The sequence below is a fragment of the Peromyscus maniculatus genome, chromosome 5, assembly GCF_049852395.1.
Source record: "Peromyscus maniculatus bairdii isolate BWxNUB_F1_BW_parent chromosome 5, HU_Pman_BW_mat_3.1, whole genome shotgun sequence".
NCBI classification, from domain to species: domain Eukaryota; kingdom Metazoa; phylum Chordata; class Mammalia; order Rodentia; family Cricetidae; genus Peromyscus; species Peromyscus maniculatus.
In genome coordinates, this window is record NC_134856.1 from 128,235,538 (window position 1) to 128,254,678 (window position 19,141).

A 19,141-nucleotide genomic window follows, 5' to 3' on the forward strand; every position below is an offset into this window, starting at 1 on the left:
ATAGACTTGTGTGGGTAGGGGGTCCTAGAACTAATTCCCTGTGGATGGTGAAGGAGGATGGCACTGTGGATCTATTGTAGCATTGTATACAATGTATACTTACCTTGACAAACCTATAACTCCTAACAGCTATTATGTATAGGATTTGATGAATGTTTATTTTAGGGTTGGATATCTGTGCCATTTACTGATTTCACAGACTCTGACTTACAGAAGGAAGTTCTGGGCTATGTGAGCACTGCTTTTTAGTATTTTTTCTCCCTCCTTCCTCATCTTTATGTCTCTAATGAGACAAGTAGAGATAACACTCCAAAAGATACAGAATTTCATGTCAGGATAGAATGTTATTGGCTCCAAAGGAATTCTAACAACCCCACAACTGTACATGAACAAACCACATTTTTGATTGTGAAACTAGATTTTTTTCCATTCAAGGCCCAATACTGGATGGTTCTTGACAGTGGAGATGTGGGGAGATCGAGGCTGGTGCTGCTGTGGAAGCCCCGGTGTTTTGAGGAGGGTGCACTGAGCTGGGCACTCAAGTACTAAGAGCGCACATTTGTGAAGACAGTTGGCAGTGTGTAGCAAAGACCTTTCGATGAGACTTTGAACTAGCAGACCTTTCTAAGATGCTATCCTAAAGTCAATCTGTTCAAAACTGCACGTGCACAGAAATTTGCTTTGGTGTTGCTTATAACTGTGAATGTGATCAGTGTGATCTAAATGCCCAGGAGAGGGGAATGGTTAAATAAGACACAGAGCCACCAAAGTTACATTTAATGACATGGGAAAACATTTAGAAGTGGGTTTGAAAACAACACCTTCATAGCATTTGCCCAGCTTTATAAAACTAGCATCTAGTATGTTAATAATAGGACACTCTGGATCCTGGAACATAGCCTAGCATGGGACATTATCAGTGCTTAGGGATTCCACTTTATAATCTGAAAGTGGTGCATTTTTTTGTTCTTTTTAAATCTAAAAATTACATTTGTGTGTGTGTGCCACAGCACATATGGGAGGTCAGAGGACAGCTTCAGGAAAGTGGTTCTCTCCTTCATGGAGACCGAACCAAGGTCATCAGGCGTGGTTGCGAGAATCTTGACTCACTGAACCATATCGCCAGCCCCTGTGTGTGTGTATGTGTGTGTGTGTGTGTACACATGCTTCCTGCAGATTGGAAAGTGATAGCTTACAGAAGCTGCTTGGTTGTCACCTGTCAGTTCTAGGCATGAACCGCTACTTCCAGCCCTTCTACCAGCCCAATGAGTGTGGCAAAGCCCTGTGTGTGAGGCCCGATGTGATGGAGCTGGATGAGCTTTATGAGTTTCCAGAGTATTCCCGAGACCCCACCATGTACCTAGCTTTGAGAAACCTCATCCTCGCTCTGTGGTACACAAACTGCAAAGTAAGTGAGGGCATGCCCTGCAGCAGCATGGGAGGAGAGGGCGGCAGTGAAGGAAAGGGGTGCTTCAGGGGTGCGGGTGCGGGAAGGCTCTTCTGTACACAGAGTAGTATATTGGCTGTATCCCTGGCCTCTGCTCTGGAGACTCAAGTACCACTTCCATGTTGACAGTTGCATACATGTTGACAACTTCTTATCTGAAACACTTGGGACCAGAAGTGACCTCAGCTTTTGAAATAAAAAAAAAAAAAAAAAAATTCAGAGTACTTGAATAGGCTTCCCCAGCTGTGCATCCCAGTCCAGAAAGCCTTCAAATGCTCTGAGATCTGAAACTTTTAAGTATTCTGTTTGCACACAGAATCTGGAAGATTTCAGATTGCATGTTCTCTAATTAGAGATGCTTCATCTGTATGAGTCTAGGCATTTTCAAGTGGAGACAGGGTCAGCCCCTGTTGAGAACAGCTTTGGCCCATACGGAGTCAGAATGAGACAGTACATGAGAAGGTGCAAGGCTTGGTTCAAAGAGCCATATGGGTGTTGCCAGGACGGCAGAAAGCAATCAAAAGGGGATTATAAGCCCCAGAGCAAAGGTTTCTGTTCAGCTCTGTCCCTAGCCAGGCAAGCTCAGTGCTTTTAACTCTGTAGGACTGCATAAATATTTAGGGCATCGACATAGCATCTGCTTAAAAAGACGGAAGGTAAACCGGAAGCGGGGGGGAGCAGGAATGCTAGGTTTAAAGAAAGCCAACTAGCCAGCCATCTGACACACACCTTTAAATCCCAGCCCTAAGGAGGCAGAGGCCAGCAGATCTCTGGGAGTTCAAGGCCAGCCTGGTCTACATAATGAGTTCCAGGCCAGCTAGAGCTACAAAATGGGACCCTCTCTCAACAACAAAATGTAAAAATAAACTTTTAGCCCTAGTTTTTGTCTTTTAGATTTTTGTTTGTTTTTAAATTGGGTGACTTACTTTCTTGCTCTTGGTTTTGGTTTCGTTGTAAACACAGGAAGCTCTTACTCCTCAGAAGTGCATTCCCCACATCATCGTCCGGGGCCTTGTGCGCATTCGATGTGTCCAGGAAGTAGAGAGGATTCTTTACTTTATGACGAGGAAAGGCCTCATTAACACAGGCGTTCTCACGGTGGAACCTGGCCAGCATCTTCTTCCTAAACACTACCACAATGTAAGCAACTGGCTGTGCAGCAAGCAGCTCTGCCTTTGGTCGTGGTGAGGGACTGGTGTGTTGCTATGGTAGTACTAGAAGCCACGGAAACCATTGGCAGAAGGAAGACTTGTGAAGACTCTCTCCCAGGAGACCAGCAGCTGTTTCTCCAGGCTGTAAGAAAAAAGAGGTTCCTTAAGACAGGTACCGTCACGTACCACAGGAAAATAAATCCTAGTGACACCAGAAATACAGACTAACACCGTGGCAGTTAGAACCTTCCAGAGCAACTGTATCAACACCTTGTCACCACTGTTCTAACCAGAGTTTTGTTTTCTTTTTGAAGAAATCGGTTCTGGTTGTTGGGGCTGGTCCAGCAGGCTTAGCAGCTGCTAGGCAACTACATAACTTTGGGATGAAGGTGAGACTCTGGGGAATTGGAGGTGGGGACAGATGGTTCACTGCTCCTTTGCTCCAAATTTTGTAAGACTTTTGAGACCAGTTCCTAAATTTAGTGAAGAATAACACACACACACTGCTTTCTTTTGAGACAAGGTCTCACTGTAGCCCACACTAGCCTACAACTGAGGTCACATGCCTGCCTCTCAAGTGCTGACATTAAACACCACACCTTTTTACAGTAGGTCCTAGAGAAGCTTTGGCATTGGCATTGAGTCAGTCAGAGCAGGTAGAGCTTGGGGAGAACTAACATGGAATCTACAGAAGTTCTTGGCAGCTTATTATTAACCAGTGGAGGTGATGGAACAGTTTGGAGCAACAAATGAAAGCATGGAAATTCACTGTCGGGGAAGTTTTGAAATACCCAGTTCGCTTTTTTCCTTTTCTCCGCCCTCCCCAATATTGAGAATGGAACCCAGGGCTTCTATTATGCTAGGCAAGCACTCTGCTCTAGCCCTCAGATTTCTTGATGCAAACCAGTCATCCTTGGACTCTTACTTGGGAAAACAAACGCCATGGCTCTTGAAAGCAGGATGGAATGAACGATAATGTGGCTGAGCTAGAATTATGACTGCTTAGCATCTAGGGGAGGGCAGAACAGTGTGCCAGTTGCTGGAAAATGCCTTACTTCAGCTCACCAAGATAGAGACTGCTAGAGGGTGGGCACAGAGGTACACATACACCTTGAATCCCAGCACTAAGGAGGCAGGCCAGCAGATCTAAGTTGGTGGCCATCCTGGTTCTAGGCCAGTCAGGAATACATGGTGAAACTCTGTCTCAGAATTTGGTATCTAATCCTTATCAGATCAAGAACCTTCACCTAGCTTTTTCTGATTTGCTAAGTTGGACGCATTCTTCTGTTTAAAACTTTGCAAGGACTTTGCTTTTCATTGAAGGCAAAGTTAAATAAACAACAGGACCTTCTTTTTGGTGACATGTTCAAAGTCACGGTTCAGGCTGTCAGAGCAGTGTTCAACAGCTGGGCCTAGAAGATTTTTTTTTTTCTCCTGGGTAGATAGAGGACTCAAGTTGTGGGTCATGTCATACTACTAGCAAAACAAGAAAGTCAGTTGGGTAGGAGGAAGTGTTTGTGGTAGGAAATCCCTCCTGTGAGCTATAGAAAGTGTTTATGTTATTTCAGTATCAGACATTAGGCTCAGTGTCTCTGGTTTGCTTTTTATTTGGGAAACCTCAAGATTATATTACAGGTAAGGCTATTAATATCCAGAGTCTGAGGAGGCTGCCTTTAATGTTAAGCTCTTGTATACTAAAAAGAGATAGAAACATGTGGCTCATTATTAAATTAAAATCGGAGAAAGAGAGTGGGGGGGGTGGAGCCACAGGCTGTAGCCCTCCTCGATATGTTGGTGGGGGTGGGAGTGGGAAAGAATGCCTGGAGGACTCATTACTCTCTCAAGTGATTGAGATAGCTTAGGAGACCATCCATCTCCCTTATTTATCTTTTTAGGTGACTATCCTGGAAGCCAAAGATCGAATCGGAGGCCGAGTATGGGATGACAAGTCTTTTAAAGGCGTCGTAGTGGGAAGAGGACCCCAGATTGTCAATGGCTGTATTAATAACCCAGTAGCACTAATGTGTGAGCAAGTGAGTGTCTTGAAGACTTGTATTATAGGCAAAGGAGAGAAAACTTGTCTCTGTTTGCATAGAGGATTAATATGGAGCTGGGTGAAGTACCTGCTAGCATCCTCATGTCTAGGGTGGGCTAGGGTATATATTAATATGCTTCCAGAGTAGACAGCATACACAACTTCTTCCTTCATACCCTCTGCAGAGTACAGAGTACAGCCAAAAGGCTTACACATATGCCTTTCCCATTAGACATTTAAAAGGCTTTCCCCAAAATCTTTAGTTTTTATTTGTGGATCATTTTCAGGCCACTTAATCGGTTCATAATCAAGCCCAGGGTTGCTAGATGTATCAGGTGAAAATGTAGAGTTCTTAGGTAAGTCTGTCTTTCAGACAAGTCTTTTTATTTTATTTTTTTAGTTTAAGTATGACCCAGATATTACATGAGATAGTTTACATGTAACATCTGGGGCATAATGAATACTTACAAAGGATGGTATTTCTCTGAAAGTCAGTCTCCTAGCACCCTGTCTGTTATCTTGCCAACCTGGTAGGTCGAAGGTGATTGTTTCCCCCGAAAGGTTTCGGCGTCTCTGAGTGTAGATGACCATTTGCATGAAGAGCTGAAGTGGAGACAGGATGTTTAATAAGGACAGGCAGCCCACAGCACTGAAATAGGAGCTGAAAATGTAGAGTGCGGTGCCTGGGAGCTGCTGTTGTCACCTTCATATCCCATAAAGTGGGGTGTTTCCGACTTGACCCAAGTCTCGGATTCCTCGCCTGGCTGTCCCCCAGTGAGCACACAGCCTCTGTTTTCGTTCTTAGACTCTTCTCTGGAGAGTGCAGTCTAACTTCAGCTTAGAACTTGTAGGTATTTTTTTCCAGGAAAGACTTTCACCCTGTTCTTCTTGTTATTTTGAAGCTTGGCATCAGCATGCATAAGTTGGGAGAGAGATGTGACTTAATTCAGGAAGGTGGACGGATAACTGACCCCACTATTGACAAGCGCATGGATTTTCATTTTAATGCTCTCTTGGATGTTGTCTCTGAGTGGAGGAAGGATAAGACTCTGCTCCAAGATGTCCCTTTAGGAGGTATGGGGAGAACGGTGGTATGATGGTTCCCTCAGTGTCTGCAGGAGAGCCAGTCTTCACATACATTATTCTCGATGAATGCTGCAGATTTTTCTCAGAGGTGGGCAGAACTTCCCTGGGGACCTTTGGTGCTGGTGTGTGTGTGTCTGATACACACACACACACACACACACACACACACACACACACACACACACCTACCTTACTTTGAGTGGTATATTGTTTAACAAAATTATCTAAACATTTACTTCAGTCTCCCAGAGAAACTTACTTTTATGGAAACTTGTGATAAGCCCTCTGTGCATATGGTTATAGTTGTTAGCCCATATATACTTTCTGAAGGTCTCTGAATATCAGGATTTCTTTCCTTTCTTTACTTCAGTTGTAATAGATTAAGTTTTTTTTTTTTAAAGTATGTTTTGCTTAATGTATATTTTAAAGTAAGCAAATCAGATCAGAACTTTGGTACTTAAATGGGCAATAGTAATCACAGCTCTTAAGCCCTTGACTGCCTTGACCCGTTTCCATGGAAGAACCAGCTGGGACGTTGTCTACTGCCTCCTACATTTGTTTATGTAACCCACAATTTTGTGACCTCTTATTTTTCATTTGTAGTTCTTGGAGGCATGGTATTTTTTGAAGTGTGACTGTTTGAACTCTAACATGTTAACCTCTCTGTGTATTTTGATGTTCTCAGTTCTCAGCTGATAATGTACTGTATTTCAGTAGCTGGTGTTTGAGTTTTATTTCTGTTGCTGTGATAGACTGACAAAAAGCAGCTTTGGAAAGACGGGTTTATCTAGCTTAGGTTACAGTCCATTCTAGCAGGGAGGTCACATCACAACCCCAGTCAAGAGCAAAGAGAAGGAAATGCACGCATCCTTTAATTACACAGTCCTGGTCCCCAAACCCGGGAATGGTGCTGCCCACTTTCAGGCTGTGTCTTCTCACATCCTTTAAGGCAGCTGAGACGATCCCCCACAGACAGCCTGGTATGTGTAATCTCTCACTGAATGGCTTCCATTCCCAGGAGATGCTACTTTGTATTAAGTTGACAATTAAATTAATGGGCACACAAGGCATGCCTCTTCATCCTCCTCCTCTGCCACCTTTGAGAGACCTGACCCACAAATTGTTGTTGGAAAGGTGTTGGCAGACATGACAGCCATCCCAGAATTCCCAGAAATACCCTCAGGCAGTAGGGCCATCAATCAGGTATGTTGTGGCCAGACCAACTGAGCAGTTAGCTGTTCACCTCTTGCAACTGAAATTGCTTGGCTGACTTGAGAAGTCTCCAGATTTTACTTTTTCTTTTTGAGACAGTCTTACCATACAGCCCAGGCTGGCCTTGAACTTGGAATCCTCCTGCCTCAGCCTCCAGAGTGCTGGGATTTTAGGTGGTGCCCTCACACCCAGCTCTCTTCTCAATGGTTTACAGCTGCATGGCAGACACTGGCTGGGCTCTCTCTACATTTCTTTCTTAGTTACCCCACTTGTTACAGCTTTTTCTCTTGGCCTTGCTTTAAAATGTTAAAGGAGGCCCAAGAATAATTGGTAAGCAATTGCTTAAGCTTAATATTTTATTTAAAAAGTTTTGATAGTGGATACCTATATCTCTATGAAGTTATGGCTGTATTCTGCCTACATCTCAGTTGTCTACAGTCTCAGTGTAGCTGGAGTGTGTGTGTGTGTGTGTGTGTGTGTGTGTGTATGTGTGTATGCTTTGGGGCTAGAGGTCACTTCACAAGGAATATGGACTGAAATTTTAAAATATGACTTACATAAAATATAGGTTAAAGCCGGGCGGTGGTGGCGCACGCCTTTAATCCCAGCACTCGGGAGGCAGAGCCAGGCGGATCTCTGTGAGTTCGAGGCCAGCCTGGGCTACCAAGTGAGCTCCAGGAAAGGCGCAAAGCTACGCAGAGAAACCCTGTCTCGAAAAACCAAAAAAAAAAAAAAAAAAAAAAAAAAAAAAAAAAAAATATAGGTTAAAGCCCCTCTTGGTCTTCTTATGCTTAATTCCATGCTGGGCTGTAACGAAGGTTTTCTCCCCTTTTCACAAAGTGACGGGAATGTGGAGACTGCAGCAGGCAGGAGTGTGGCTGCTACAAAGGACTCCAAAAGTGACAGAGAGCTCAAGACCCAGGGCAGAAACCTGGCACAAGCCGGGGGTCCTGGCTATCTCAACACGACAAATTAGTTAAGAATTATGACATTTCAGTGAGAACTTGGAGTTGAGGCTGAGTCAGATCTAGAGTTACACACGCACGCACGCACGCACGCACGCACACGCAGCTCCATACTGTTAATACATACAAACCTTGTCTCAGAAAGTCAAGAGCTCGGACCAGTCTTAGTAGGAGACCATTTGCCTACCCCGTCTAAGGTGCTGAGTCCATTCTCCAGCTCTGAAAACAAAACAACAGATGCTCAGCAGTGGTTCTAGTCAGATAGGTGCGTAGCCCTTCATAGAAACCTGGAGTCTGGGACTTGTGGGGGTGATCGTCGTCATCGTCACTGAAGTTACCAACGTGTGCTAAGATGCTTGGAATTAGGCAGGAGCCAGAGCCCTCTGCCACCAAGTGTGCACCCCGCTGTGATTGTCCAGTTAAGCCAATCGGAACCATTTCACAGGCATGTGTCTCGATAAAATTCCAGTTGAATGGGATAGCTAGTGCTGGAATTAAAGCACACGCCTGCACACAGCCCTGAGGAGGGAGTTAGCCGCTGGATAACACCAGACTGTACTCACTGGAGGGTGTGCTTAACTAGACAGCAGGAAAAGCAAGTCCAGCAGGACTAGGATTTACCCCGAGAGGATTTAAGAGCTGTGTGGCCAAGCCTCAAAACGGGTAGGTAGGTCGTAGTTGCTACTTGGGCGAAGCCAGCAGGTGGCCACCCTGCTCAGTCAGCTTTTGAAACTTAATTGTGTGTGGCACCAGGAATTCATTAGCGGTGTTGAGGAAGATGGCTGACACAGCCAGAGGCCCCAGGAGACTGCAGCCATATTTTCATTAGCAAGGGGAGAGGGCGGAACCTCAAGCCACAGCAGTCAGAGCAGAAGGGCATGGCAATCCTGTCTGTGCACATTTAAGGAGACTTTTTGCCACATCTTGAGCAGAGAGGAAACCGTTTCTCCACTAAGCAGGAACTTAACATGTTTTAATGTCCGGCTTCTAGCTTTGTTTCCATTAAGATTAAGCATTTGCTTGCGGAGGACTCAGCCCCATCAAGTTTATTGCTTATTACTTATTCCTGAGTTTGCTTAGGAAGACTGGAAGTTTTGGGCTCTGTTGGGGAAAGAAGGATCGGGAATTAGACAGGAAATTGCTTCTCAACTGATTGTTTTGCTCTGATCCATTCCTGCCACAGAGAAGATAGAGGAGATCTACCGAGCTTTTGTGAAGGAGTCTGGCATCCAGTTCAGCGAGCTGGAGGGCCAGGTGTTACAGTTCCATCTGAGTAACCTGGAGTACGCCTGTGGCAGCAGCCTGCACCAGGTGAGCCAAGGGGCCTGAAATACTCTGGCATGAGCTGGGGGAGCCGGCTCATCCAGGACAGTGCTGCTGCATCAGCATGTGGGTCTGAGTTTGGATCCCCAGTCCCCGGGAGAGCACCAGAGGTGGTGGCATGGCTTCTGATCTCAGTGCTGAGGAGGCAGAGACAGGAGGATCTGTGAGGCTTGCTGTCAGCCAGCCTTGTATCCCCCCGCTCCCCCGTGTGTGTGTGTGTGTGTGTGTGTGTGCGCGCGCGCGCGCGCGTGTGTGTCTTTCCAGTGGCTGGAGGGCCACTGCATACATATATTGGTTAGACCCCAGCCTTCCAGATCTGGTTCTCTGTCTGCGCTGTAAGCTCTGACAGTCAAACTCAGGTCACAGGTTTATGCAGTGAGCACTTTCACCCAGAGAGCCATCTTCCTGGGCGCTTTTGTAACCCAGGCTGGGTTTGAACTTGTTACGTAGCTCCAGTGCGTCTTGCCACCACCTCCCATGTTGCCGGGGTCACAGGCACACACCACCACACTTGGCTGGTGGTTCATTTGACTTTAAAGGTAAGTATTGCTCGGTAGCCCAAGCCAGTCCTGAACTCAGCCTTCTCATTCCTCAGCCTCCCAGGTGATAGGGTTACAGACCCGTGCCTCCATATTGCCTGTGAAGAAATTCACTCTGTACACTCCAAGGAGGAGATGCTGGCCTGGACCAGAGAGGGGGGGGTCAATGGTCTTGTCCTTTGCTGCTCTCTCCCAAGCCCCAGTCCCAATCCTATGCAGTGGCCCTGGGAGTCATTTTAGTGGAACCATGTTGTTTAAAAACACTGCTCCAAGAAACCAAGATAATGTAGCATTGCAGTTCTGTCCTGTTTGTCATGTAGAAGTCAGTTTCAGGCTTACCTAACTCATTTAACCAGCTGGGAAGCTAACACTCCATTACCCTGCTTAGCAGCAGTCTTGAGGACACCTCCACCTCCATGCTATTCTGCATTACAATTTGAAGTGAACCATTTTCCCCAAGCATGCTGGGTCTTGGCCTCTATGGAACTCCCCCTACCCATGCTGAGAGAAGTTTGGGGTACTTTCCTGTGGGGTTGAACAAGCGCAGTTTGACTGCCATAGAATTTTGCCTTTGTCAGAGTTGCTGATGAAGAGACACTGGCCCACTGGACCATGTGGCTGTGGCAGGCCTTGCCCCTCCCCCACCCCCTCTGCCCTCCTAAAAACTGTTAGATTACATTCCTAAAGGCAGCCACCAAGGTTTATTCCCTTACTTGGCCGCTTCCACCTCCTGAGGCTGATTACAGGGTCCAGCTGTCGTAAAGTACTGAAGGCCAGCCGTCAGAAGCCCCCTCTGGCTCACCTAATTAACCTGCCCAATCAAAATTAAACACCTCATCCTAACATGAGGTTCCCCTTTTACCGTTTTAAACCGCCATTTGTCCACGTGCCACATCTGCCTCCCCTCTGTGCAGAGACAGTCCTTTGTCCCTGCAGGACACATACCCCGGCCCCTTTCCCCTGTTCCTTTTCCCTTCTTCGTCCCCATCTCCTTTCCCACCGCATCCTGGCCCTCTATAACACAGACCTCCCCTTCTTCCCTTCATAAGAATGACACCTGCAAGGTCATTGGCTGCTGTTTTTCTGCCTGACTCAGAAAGCAGCCACTTTGACTTTTCTTCCCTGCTTCATAAGGGATCTCTCTGTGAAACAGGTGTTTGGGTGTGGTTTGTGCCTAATCTGGGGTCTGGAGGGAGCCTCGCTCTGCAGGAGTCCCCTTCAGCTGATGCATAAAATGAACTTTTTTCTTTTCTTTTTTTTTAATCAACGAGTAGTACCAATTCTCAAATTATTTAAACCTTCTTCCTGCATTTGTCGTGTGTGGTATACACGTGCATATGTGTAGACCAGAGGACAGCCTCATACTGTCCCTCGGCTGCTGTCCACTTGTATTTATTTTGAGACAAACTCTCACTCTCAGACTAATCTGGCCTGGAATTTAGGGCAAGTGCTAGAGTTAGAGGCATGCGCTTCCATGTCCGTTTGGACCTTTTGCTCTAAAGTAAGCCTTTCTGTGTGTCCCCCAGTTTGCCTTACTCAGACAGTGGTGTACGCTGGGGCTGCTTGGTTGTCCTCACTTCTGTGATTAGTACTCTGCCCTCCTGCCTTGGGTGCCTTTTCCCTCCTGGAGCTCTTTTTGATGTCCTCAGGGGCAGCTTGTGTGTTTCCATTATGGATTCCTAACATGTTGTATTGTTTCCCAGGTGTCTGCACGCTCCTGGGACCATAATGAATTCTTTGCACAGTTTGCTGGTGACCATACTCTTCTAACTCCTGGATACTCCACTATCATTGAAAAACTGGCTGAAGGACTAGACATTCGCCTCAAATCTCCGGTGAGTTTGGACGGTGGGAGGTTCTGCTTTTTTCTTGTTTGGGGAGGATCTGTAGCTCTGAGAATGATTCTCAGGGAATAGGTGTTTGTGTGGACAGTCAGCCAGTGTCTCCCAAGGCTTTGAGGGTGCAAATGTAGCCTGAGAAGCACAGCATCCACTCAGTAAGTAGTGCCTAGGGTTTGGAAACCAGAATGGCCAGGGCACAGTTCACTAATACAGTGTTTGAGTAGCTCATGACCTTGCTAACCTAATCTTAACACTTCATCATCCCAATGGGCTGACATCATCATCGTTTCAGAAATGATCTGTCTCACTTTGTGCTATAAGAAAAGGTTTTCCATTATCCTGACATGTTTATAAACTAACTCTTGAGTTCAACTGTAACCACTCAAGAATGCTGCATGCCCAGCACTTACTGGTCCGCATAGCCTCAGCAGTACACACACATGCCATGGGAGTGGGAAAGATCCTGACCCTCACATTGTTTCTAAATGTTTGTCTTAAACAGGTGCAAAGTATAGATTATACTGGAGATGAAGTGCAAGTTACCACGACAGATGGTATGGGGCATTCTGCACAAAAGGTAGGTGCTGGGATCCCACTAGGATAGAGCACTGTACTGCCAAGGGCCTGTGGAGAAGAAAACAGTCTTTGCTATCAAGCAGTTTGTCCTTGGCAGTCTGCCTAGAGACTTGTTGGTTTCTAATGAGTAGGTCTACCCTTAAGTTGTGGGTAGCTTACAAATCTGAAATAGTCAAGTACCATCTAAACACATGGCAGATGGAATTCTGTGTTCCTTAAAGTGGGTTCTGTGGTACACTGGTCCTAATAATTGAAAAAGAAAATTCCCTGAGCTGGCTCGATTGAGCTCTAATGTGAGGGCCTGGATGTCATCCTCAGTTCTTCCTCCTGAAAATACCTTGGTCACATGAATTTAGGAAATGTTATATAGTACAACCCTCTTAGGGTTGAAAGGGATGCTCAAGGGGCTTGGAGACGTTGTGCATTGAAGAGACCTGTTACTTCAATTCTGTACTTTTACCATGGAACTCTTTTTAAATTCAAGTTTTCGGTCTTGAAACTGTACTCTCATGGAGCTTAAGTCACTTGATGTCACTTTGGACTTTTGGTAAATAGCTTCAATAGGTGCATAGTGCAAGGTGCTGGGTCTTGTTTCTGAAATGACAATGTGAAGCCTAGTACTGAAACATAAAGACAGTTACTTGGGATAGAGATTGAATAAACCCTGAAAGCTTGGTTATTTCTGGAGCTGGAATGATGATAAAGAGATCTCACTGATGGACCCTGTCACCTGTCGGCAGAGTAGCTTTGCTTTCTCCTCTCCGTTTTCTGACACCTTTTCACAGTCCTGAGTATTCATACAGAAACAAAGGCTTGCATGTCACACAGGGAGGATGGGCCTAGAGATGCCATGGGTTGGGAGTGTCTTAAACTCCTGTCATCAGCTGGCTGGGAGAGCATGCAGTGGTTCTCAGCACCCTGCAGGGATTCTCATTGAACTTGGCTGGGTATGTTTCTCAAGCTCCTCTGAGATTCTTTGTAGCTTGCTGGAGCCATTGGGCAGTGGTGTCACTGTAAACTCCTGCTCTGTAAGTTCTTCCTAAGGCTAGCATCTTAAAATTACAACTCAGCTAACTATTCAACGGAGGTAATTCTGTGTCTGCATCTTAGTGTCTATGAGAACGTAATGCTTGGTGTTTCCCTGCCTGGTCACCCTTACCTTCTGCTGATGTTGGCGAGACATATGCACTCCTGAGCCTTTGTATTTAGGCCTTCCCGATGAATTGGCATAGCTACAAATTGTACTTTGAAATGTTTAAAGCAAGTATTTTTATTATATGGCTAATATTAATCAGTTTGCATTGGATGTCTTCTTGAACATGTGAGTGAAAGCATTGCAACCCAGCTGGGAAGATAAACTTATGACAGACTTTAACTAGTCTAGGTTGCTTTTACAGAGAATGAGCCTCATTGTCCCACCAGAGTGAGTTTGTACTACTGGCCTAGAGGCTTATTCAAGAGCTGCTACTCTTGGAAGTTTTGTTGGTAAGACTTCTAGGTTTTACTTATTTTTTTACAGTTGTCATGTCAGCTGTTGTTTGGCAATGACTATTTTGGTCATGCAGATGCTAGTACATGCAAATAGATTGTAGGCAAGAGAACATGTTTTATACTTTAAGACTTTGGGGTGGCAGAAAGTAGTGACAAAACTCACAGAACTCTGGACTTGCTTTGATTCTGGAATTGGTGGTTAAACCAAATATATGGAGTATTTGAGGAGGAGAGTAGATAGGATGTTGAGAGTTCAGTTGTGTTCCACCTGCATCCTTGTTTCATTTAGTCCTGCAGATATTGAAAGGCAGATACATTTCTTTCCCTCCTTCTTCCTACAGACTCCCTTGCCGCTAAGGTTTTCCCTGTAAGTGAGATGCAATCAGTCATATACACATCTGGGAGATGGAGCCTGTCTGGCTCTGCTTCACTACTGCTGCCTCTGCTGAGAGCATAGTGGTTAAGGTGCTTGGTTCTGCTGTGGCAGAGATAGCAGAGGTCCCATGAAGCCAAAAGGCAGGGCAGGAGACACGTGTTTTGCTGGTACAGGTCTTTCTATCTACTGGTAGCAGTAGTAATGACTTCGTTGATTCTGCAACTAGAACTTTCTGAATGGTAAGGTGAGACAGCAGTTATCCATGATGGCTTGTTATTATGTGGCCTCAAGGGTCTTTCCCCCCACCCCCCACCAATAGGTCCTTGGTGTGTAGCCTCCGTTGGCCTTAACTTTCTAAGTGCTAGGATTATAAGCCTGTGCTACCATACCCAGCCAAGAGTTCAGTTTGACTTTTAAAACTACTTGAGACCTTGTAGTAAAGTGCTTACTGCTTAAAAAGTTCTCATGTGGTTTCACAGTTTATAACCCTAGTACTTGTGATTTGCTTATCAATTATGGAACATATGATTGCCTACTAGTTGTAAGTGGTCCTCTGATTCTGAGATCAGTAAGGACAAACATTTCCTGTATAGGCTATTGACAGGCATGGTACTGAGAATGACAGAACAAGCTCTGAATATTTTGGGCCCTCCCCCCCCCTTTCGTTTTCATTTTTTGTGGACAAGATCCGACTGTGTATCTGATTGGCCTGGAACTTGCTATGTAGTTCAGGCTGATTTTGATCATCTTGTCTCTACCTCTAGAGTGCTAGGATTACAAATGTTTACTACTATGCTTAGCTGGGCCATTTCCATAAATAGCACTGCATTTCAGAGATGAAGCATGCTACCCTCCTGACCCAACATTATCACTAGCCATCAAGAAAGTTCTTTATGTACATTCCTGTGTGGATGCTACTTTTGCTCAGCTAGGCCCTAATGAGCAATGAACAACCTGTGTGATCTCACATAACACCCCTTGTTCTTAGAACATAAAGTGGGATATTGACAGTTTTACAACTGGAAGTAGAGCAGAGAGAATGCTCAGGTATTGGTCTGAGCCACTGAGAAGCATGGGTAGTTTCAGATGCTGTGTTGTGTTAATTGTTCCCCACAGGTATTAGTCACTGTACCATTGGCTATACTACAGAGAGGTGCCATCCAGTTTAATCCACCATTGTCAGAGAAGAAGATGAAGGCCATCAATAGCTTGGGTGCAGGCATCATTGAAAAGGTGACCTAAATTACCTTAGCCTCAGAACTCAAGAGATAGCGCTGCCTGGTAGTTTTGTTTGGATAATAACCTTTTGTACAATTAGGCAAACAAAAGGGAGTAAGTAAACAGAATGTACTATATACATGTACGATTATCAAAGAACCAATTTACTCAGTTAAAAATGGGGGGGGGAGATATTACGAAAAAGTTTAGCCTTAAAAATTTCTGATATGTGGATTAAAAAAGGCCAGCTGAATTCCATTTTGACTTTTAGGAGAATCGGTTCTCTTGAACCCCTAGATGGGGTCTCATGTAGTCTAGACTACCTTCAAACTATGTAGCTAGGGGTAGGTTTGAAGTCCTGGTTTTTACCTGCCTACCATGCCCAGCAGAGAAATGAATCTGGTTATCTATAATCTGGCTTTGCTATAAGCAGCTCTTAATTTGTTTTGTTCTCCTGTGTCCATCTTTTCCCTGGGTCCCAGTGAGCCCAGGGTTTTTTGTTTTTTGGGGTTTTTTTGCAGCCGTTATGGTCTCCTTTAGCAGTCAAGGCAGTGTGGGAGACACTAGGCCTTTTGAGTGGTCTGTAGCTTATGGAAGCTTAGAACTGAATAGGTGGGGAGTTTTGAACCTAGTGTAGTTGTTTCTAAGTAGACTTCTAGGTTGCACTTCGAGATGGCCTGATTGACACAGGGGGCGCTTACCCTTCTGTTGCTTGCTTTCCAGATTGCCTTGCAGTTTCCATATAGATTTTGGGACAGTAAAGTTCAAGGGGCTGACTTTTTTGGTCATGTTCCTCCCAGTGCCAGCCAGCGAGGGCTCTTTGCTGTATACTATGACATGGACCCCCAGGTAAAGTTTTGTGGTGTGGTTTGAATTCCTTTCTTGAAGGTTAGGGTTTGCAAATTATGTGCCATGAGCAGGAATGAACCACGATTGCGTAGATCTGTGTATGTGTTTATATTCTGGGGAGGATGTAGCAACTGGGGCATTTCCATTGGGAAAAGAGCTCCAGTCCTTGCCCTGTTTTCTTAAAAGTATCAGTTCTGCTCTCTGGGGGAAGACTCAATGCTCACTTTCAGGTTGAAAGTGAATTCCTCAGGTAAGGCCAGCGACAGCACAGTGAAGAAGTGGACCAAACTTCCTAACTGTTGTCTCTGAGCTAGAAGGTTGGATATGGGATGTCCGTGTGAGGGCTGTGATGGGAGTCGATGGGAAAGGTGGAAATTAGAGTACAGCCCTAGGGGTAGAAAGCTGTGGGAACATCCCTTGCAGCTGTGCTACCAAAACAAAGGAGCCTCGCCACCATTTCCTACTTTTCCTCACTTTGGGGAAATGTTTTAAGGGGGTTTCATGTAGGAGCCATGGAAGGTTGTATTTAATTATTCCTGCAGATTTCTTTCTCAAACTTACTGCTGCTTCTCAAACAAAATTTCATAAACAGCCAAGGGAACTTTAAATTTGACATTTACATTATTTCATGAGTGTTTCTTTTCAGCAGGGGACTGTAGTAGGGGATGAGTAATGTGCATGAGGAGAATGGATGGGGATTGAAGTAGAGATAAAGGACAATGGGACACAATGAAATTCAGTGTAGGAGAATGAGGCCCTTGTGTGTGGAACTGAGCCTTTACAGCAAGTGTCCTGTGCTTTTTTTCCCCGTGACCTGCAAAAGCAGCAGAGTGTACTGATGTCCGTAATCACAGGGGAGGCAGTGGCATCCCTCAGGACCATGGATGACAAGCAGGTGTTACAGCAGTGCATGGGCGTCCTTCGGGAGCTGTTTAAGGAGCAGGTGAGAAAAACCCTCGAGAGGATTAATGTCCTTATTGTGGATATGATCTGAGCAGGTGGGACTGGAAGCCAGTCTGCATTACTGAATACGAAGGGATCAAGACAGGCCACATTAATTTTCTTTGCCGTTTCCCTATCCACATGAGTAACCAGCTGAGTATCGGGACTGCCATAGCAAAATGCCACAGCACAGGTGCTGAGACTTACTTAGTTGTTTACAGTTCCACAGGCTCAGGCCCAGGGTTAAGATGTCTAGCTGGGTTGGTCTCTGTAGGACTCCTCATGGTTTACAGATGTTTTCCTTGGTATCCTCGAATCTTTTCCTTCTGTTTTCTAAAGACAGAAGCTGGTCATACTGAATTAGGCCTTCTCTTAACACCCCCATTATAATCCAGTTACCTAGTAAAGATTCACATTTCCAAGTTCCATTCGGATGGACTTAGTACTTAAACTTGGGTCTGTCAGAGCTGTAGAGCAGCAGTCCACAATACGACTGTCTACTTTTTCTCATCACATCAATTACACTATCTTCCTTTCTAAGACTGTAAAAGTCCACATTTTCTATAGTTGCCATGTTTACCCAAGCTGTAATGCACTGACTACAACATTCTTTAAAAAGAAAACGTCTTGTGTATAAATATGCATGCCATTACACACACGTATTGGTCAGATCAGAGGACAACCTCCTTCCGTTGTGTTCTGGAGATCACGTAGGTCATCAGGCTTGGGCAGAAGGGCCCTTACCCACTGAGCTGTCTAGCTCACTGGGCAACCTACAACATTCCTTTTAAAGAAGGATGTTGTCTAAAATGTTCTAGTGCACCACATGAACAAGTCTCTCTACAAGGAGCTCCAGATACCTTCTTTCATTCTTTGGAGATCTGGAAGTAGCCATGACCTGTCTTCTAATTAAGAGTAGAAACAGAAGTGAAATGACTCAAAATTAGAATTTTGAGGATCATTCAGCTGTTGCCAGTTCTTTGTAAAAGAGGATCTAACTAGTCATATAACTGTGACAGAGTCATGCTCAACTTTGGTTTTCACCTGGAGTTTCAGTTACTTGGAACCATAGTTTATAGGGAAGTATTTCTCATGTTAAAGTTTGTCAGAGGCCAGTGGACAAAACTGAGTTTAGTTTATAGCCACTGTAACCATTCGTTGTACAGGATGTGTCTTTGCAGGTGAAGCATAGAAATGGAGGGATGGAGTGTGGCTGGGGAAGGGACAGAGTTAATGGGAAGGAGGGACAGACATGCTCCTGCTTAGGAGGCTACCACAGTAAACTCAGGCCTACAGGAGGAAAAACTTCTTTCTAATTGGGTTGTGGTGTATCTAAGTTCCCTTTTGGTCCTTTTTTAAACATCATTTTTTGTTTGCACATAAGGAGGTCCCAGATCCCACCAAGTATTTTGTCACACGGTGGAGCACAGAGCCATGGATCCAGATGGCATATAGTTTCGTCAAGACATTTGGAAGTGGTGAGGCCTATGACATCATTGCTGAAGAAATACAAGGAACTGTCTTTTTTGCTGGTGAGGTACATATCTTGACATCAAACCCAATCTTCCTTTTTATTTTCGGTAAAAATGGCTCAGTCTTAAAACCCAAATCAAGTATGTTTGAATGTCTCGTGACTGCACATGGTAGAAGCCCTGTCCATTCTGAAAGCCTGCCTTATATTTCTCCTAGTAGCCATTTTTAACTGTCTAGTTTCCTGTGAACAGATCATTCTTGTAGGTGTCTCTTCCTCTTATTTATATTGACATTGTATAATTTAATATTAGACTCTGGCTTGCTTTGTTATATTAAAAATATAGCTTGCCGGGCGATGGTGGCGCATGCCTTTAATCCCAGCACTCGGGAGGCAGAGCCAGGCGGATTGCTGTGAGTTCGAGGCCAGCCTGGGCTACCAAGTGAGCTCCAGGAAAGGCGCAAAGCTACACAGAGAAACCCTGTCTTCGAAAAACCAAAAAAAAAAAAAAATATAGCTTATTTAGTCTCTATGCACCATTCTTTTAATGCAGCTATTTTACTTAGTTGGTATCCATGCTCTTTTAAGACCAGGCCTCACTCTGTAGTCTAGGCTGGAT

The 19,141-nt window shown here is 45.0% G+C and overlaps 1 protein-coding gene and 1 long non-coding RNA gene across 3 annotated transcripts in view; one reads left to right on the top strand and one right to left on the bottom strand.

Moving 5' to 3' along the window:
• The window catches only part of Kdm1b (lysine demethylase 1B), a 41,135-nt gene that overhangs the window by 18,399 nt on the left and 3,595 nt on the right, over positions 1-19,141 (top strand). For both annotated transcript variants that reach the window (XM_006972851.4, XM_076573267.1), the window contains exons 9-20: positions 1,224-1,408; positions 2,411-2,587; positions 2,913-2,987; positions 4,494-4,631; positions 5,536-5,707; positions 9,080-9,207; positions 11,462-11,593; positions 12,102-12,176; positions 15,159-15,275; positions 15,984-16,109; positions 16,936-17,052; positions 18,436-18,588. In XM_006972851.4, coding sequence (XP_006972913.1) covers positions 1,224-1,408; positions 2,411-2,587; positions 2,913-2,987; positions 4,494-4,631; positions 5,536-5,707; positions 9,080-9,207; positions 11,462-11,593; positions 12,102-12,176; positions 15,159-15,275; positions 15,984-16,109; positions 16,936-17,052; positions 18,436-18,588 — 1,595 coding nt within the window. The remainder of the gene's footprint in view (positions 1-1,223; positions 1,409-2,410; positions 2,588-2,912; positions 2,988-4,493; positions 4,632-5,535; positions 5,708-9,079; positions 9,208-11,461; positions 11,594-12,101; positions 12,177-15,158; positions 15,276-15,983; positions 16,110-16,935; positions 17,053-18,435; positions 18,589-19,141) is intronic.
• Positions 1,403-8,117, bottom strand: LOC121829611 (uncharacterized). The gene is made up of 3 exons (XR_006072605.2): positions 8,028-8,117; positions 2,374-2,740; positions 1,403-1,633 (listed from the first exon to the last, which is right to left on the bottom strand). It is a non-coding gene; the product is annotated as an uncharacterized LOC121829611 (long non-coding RNA).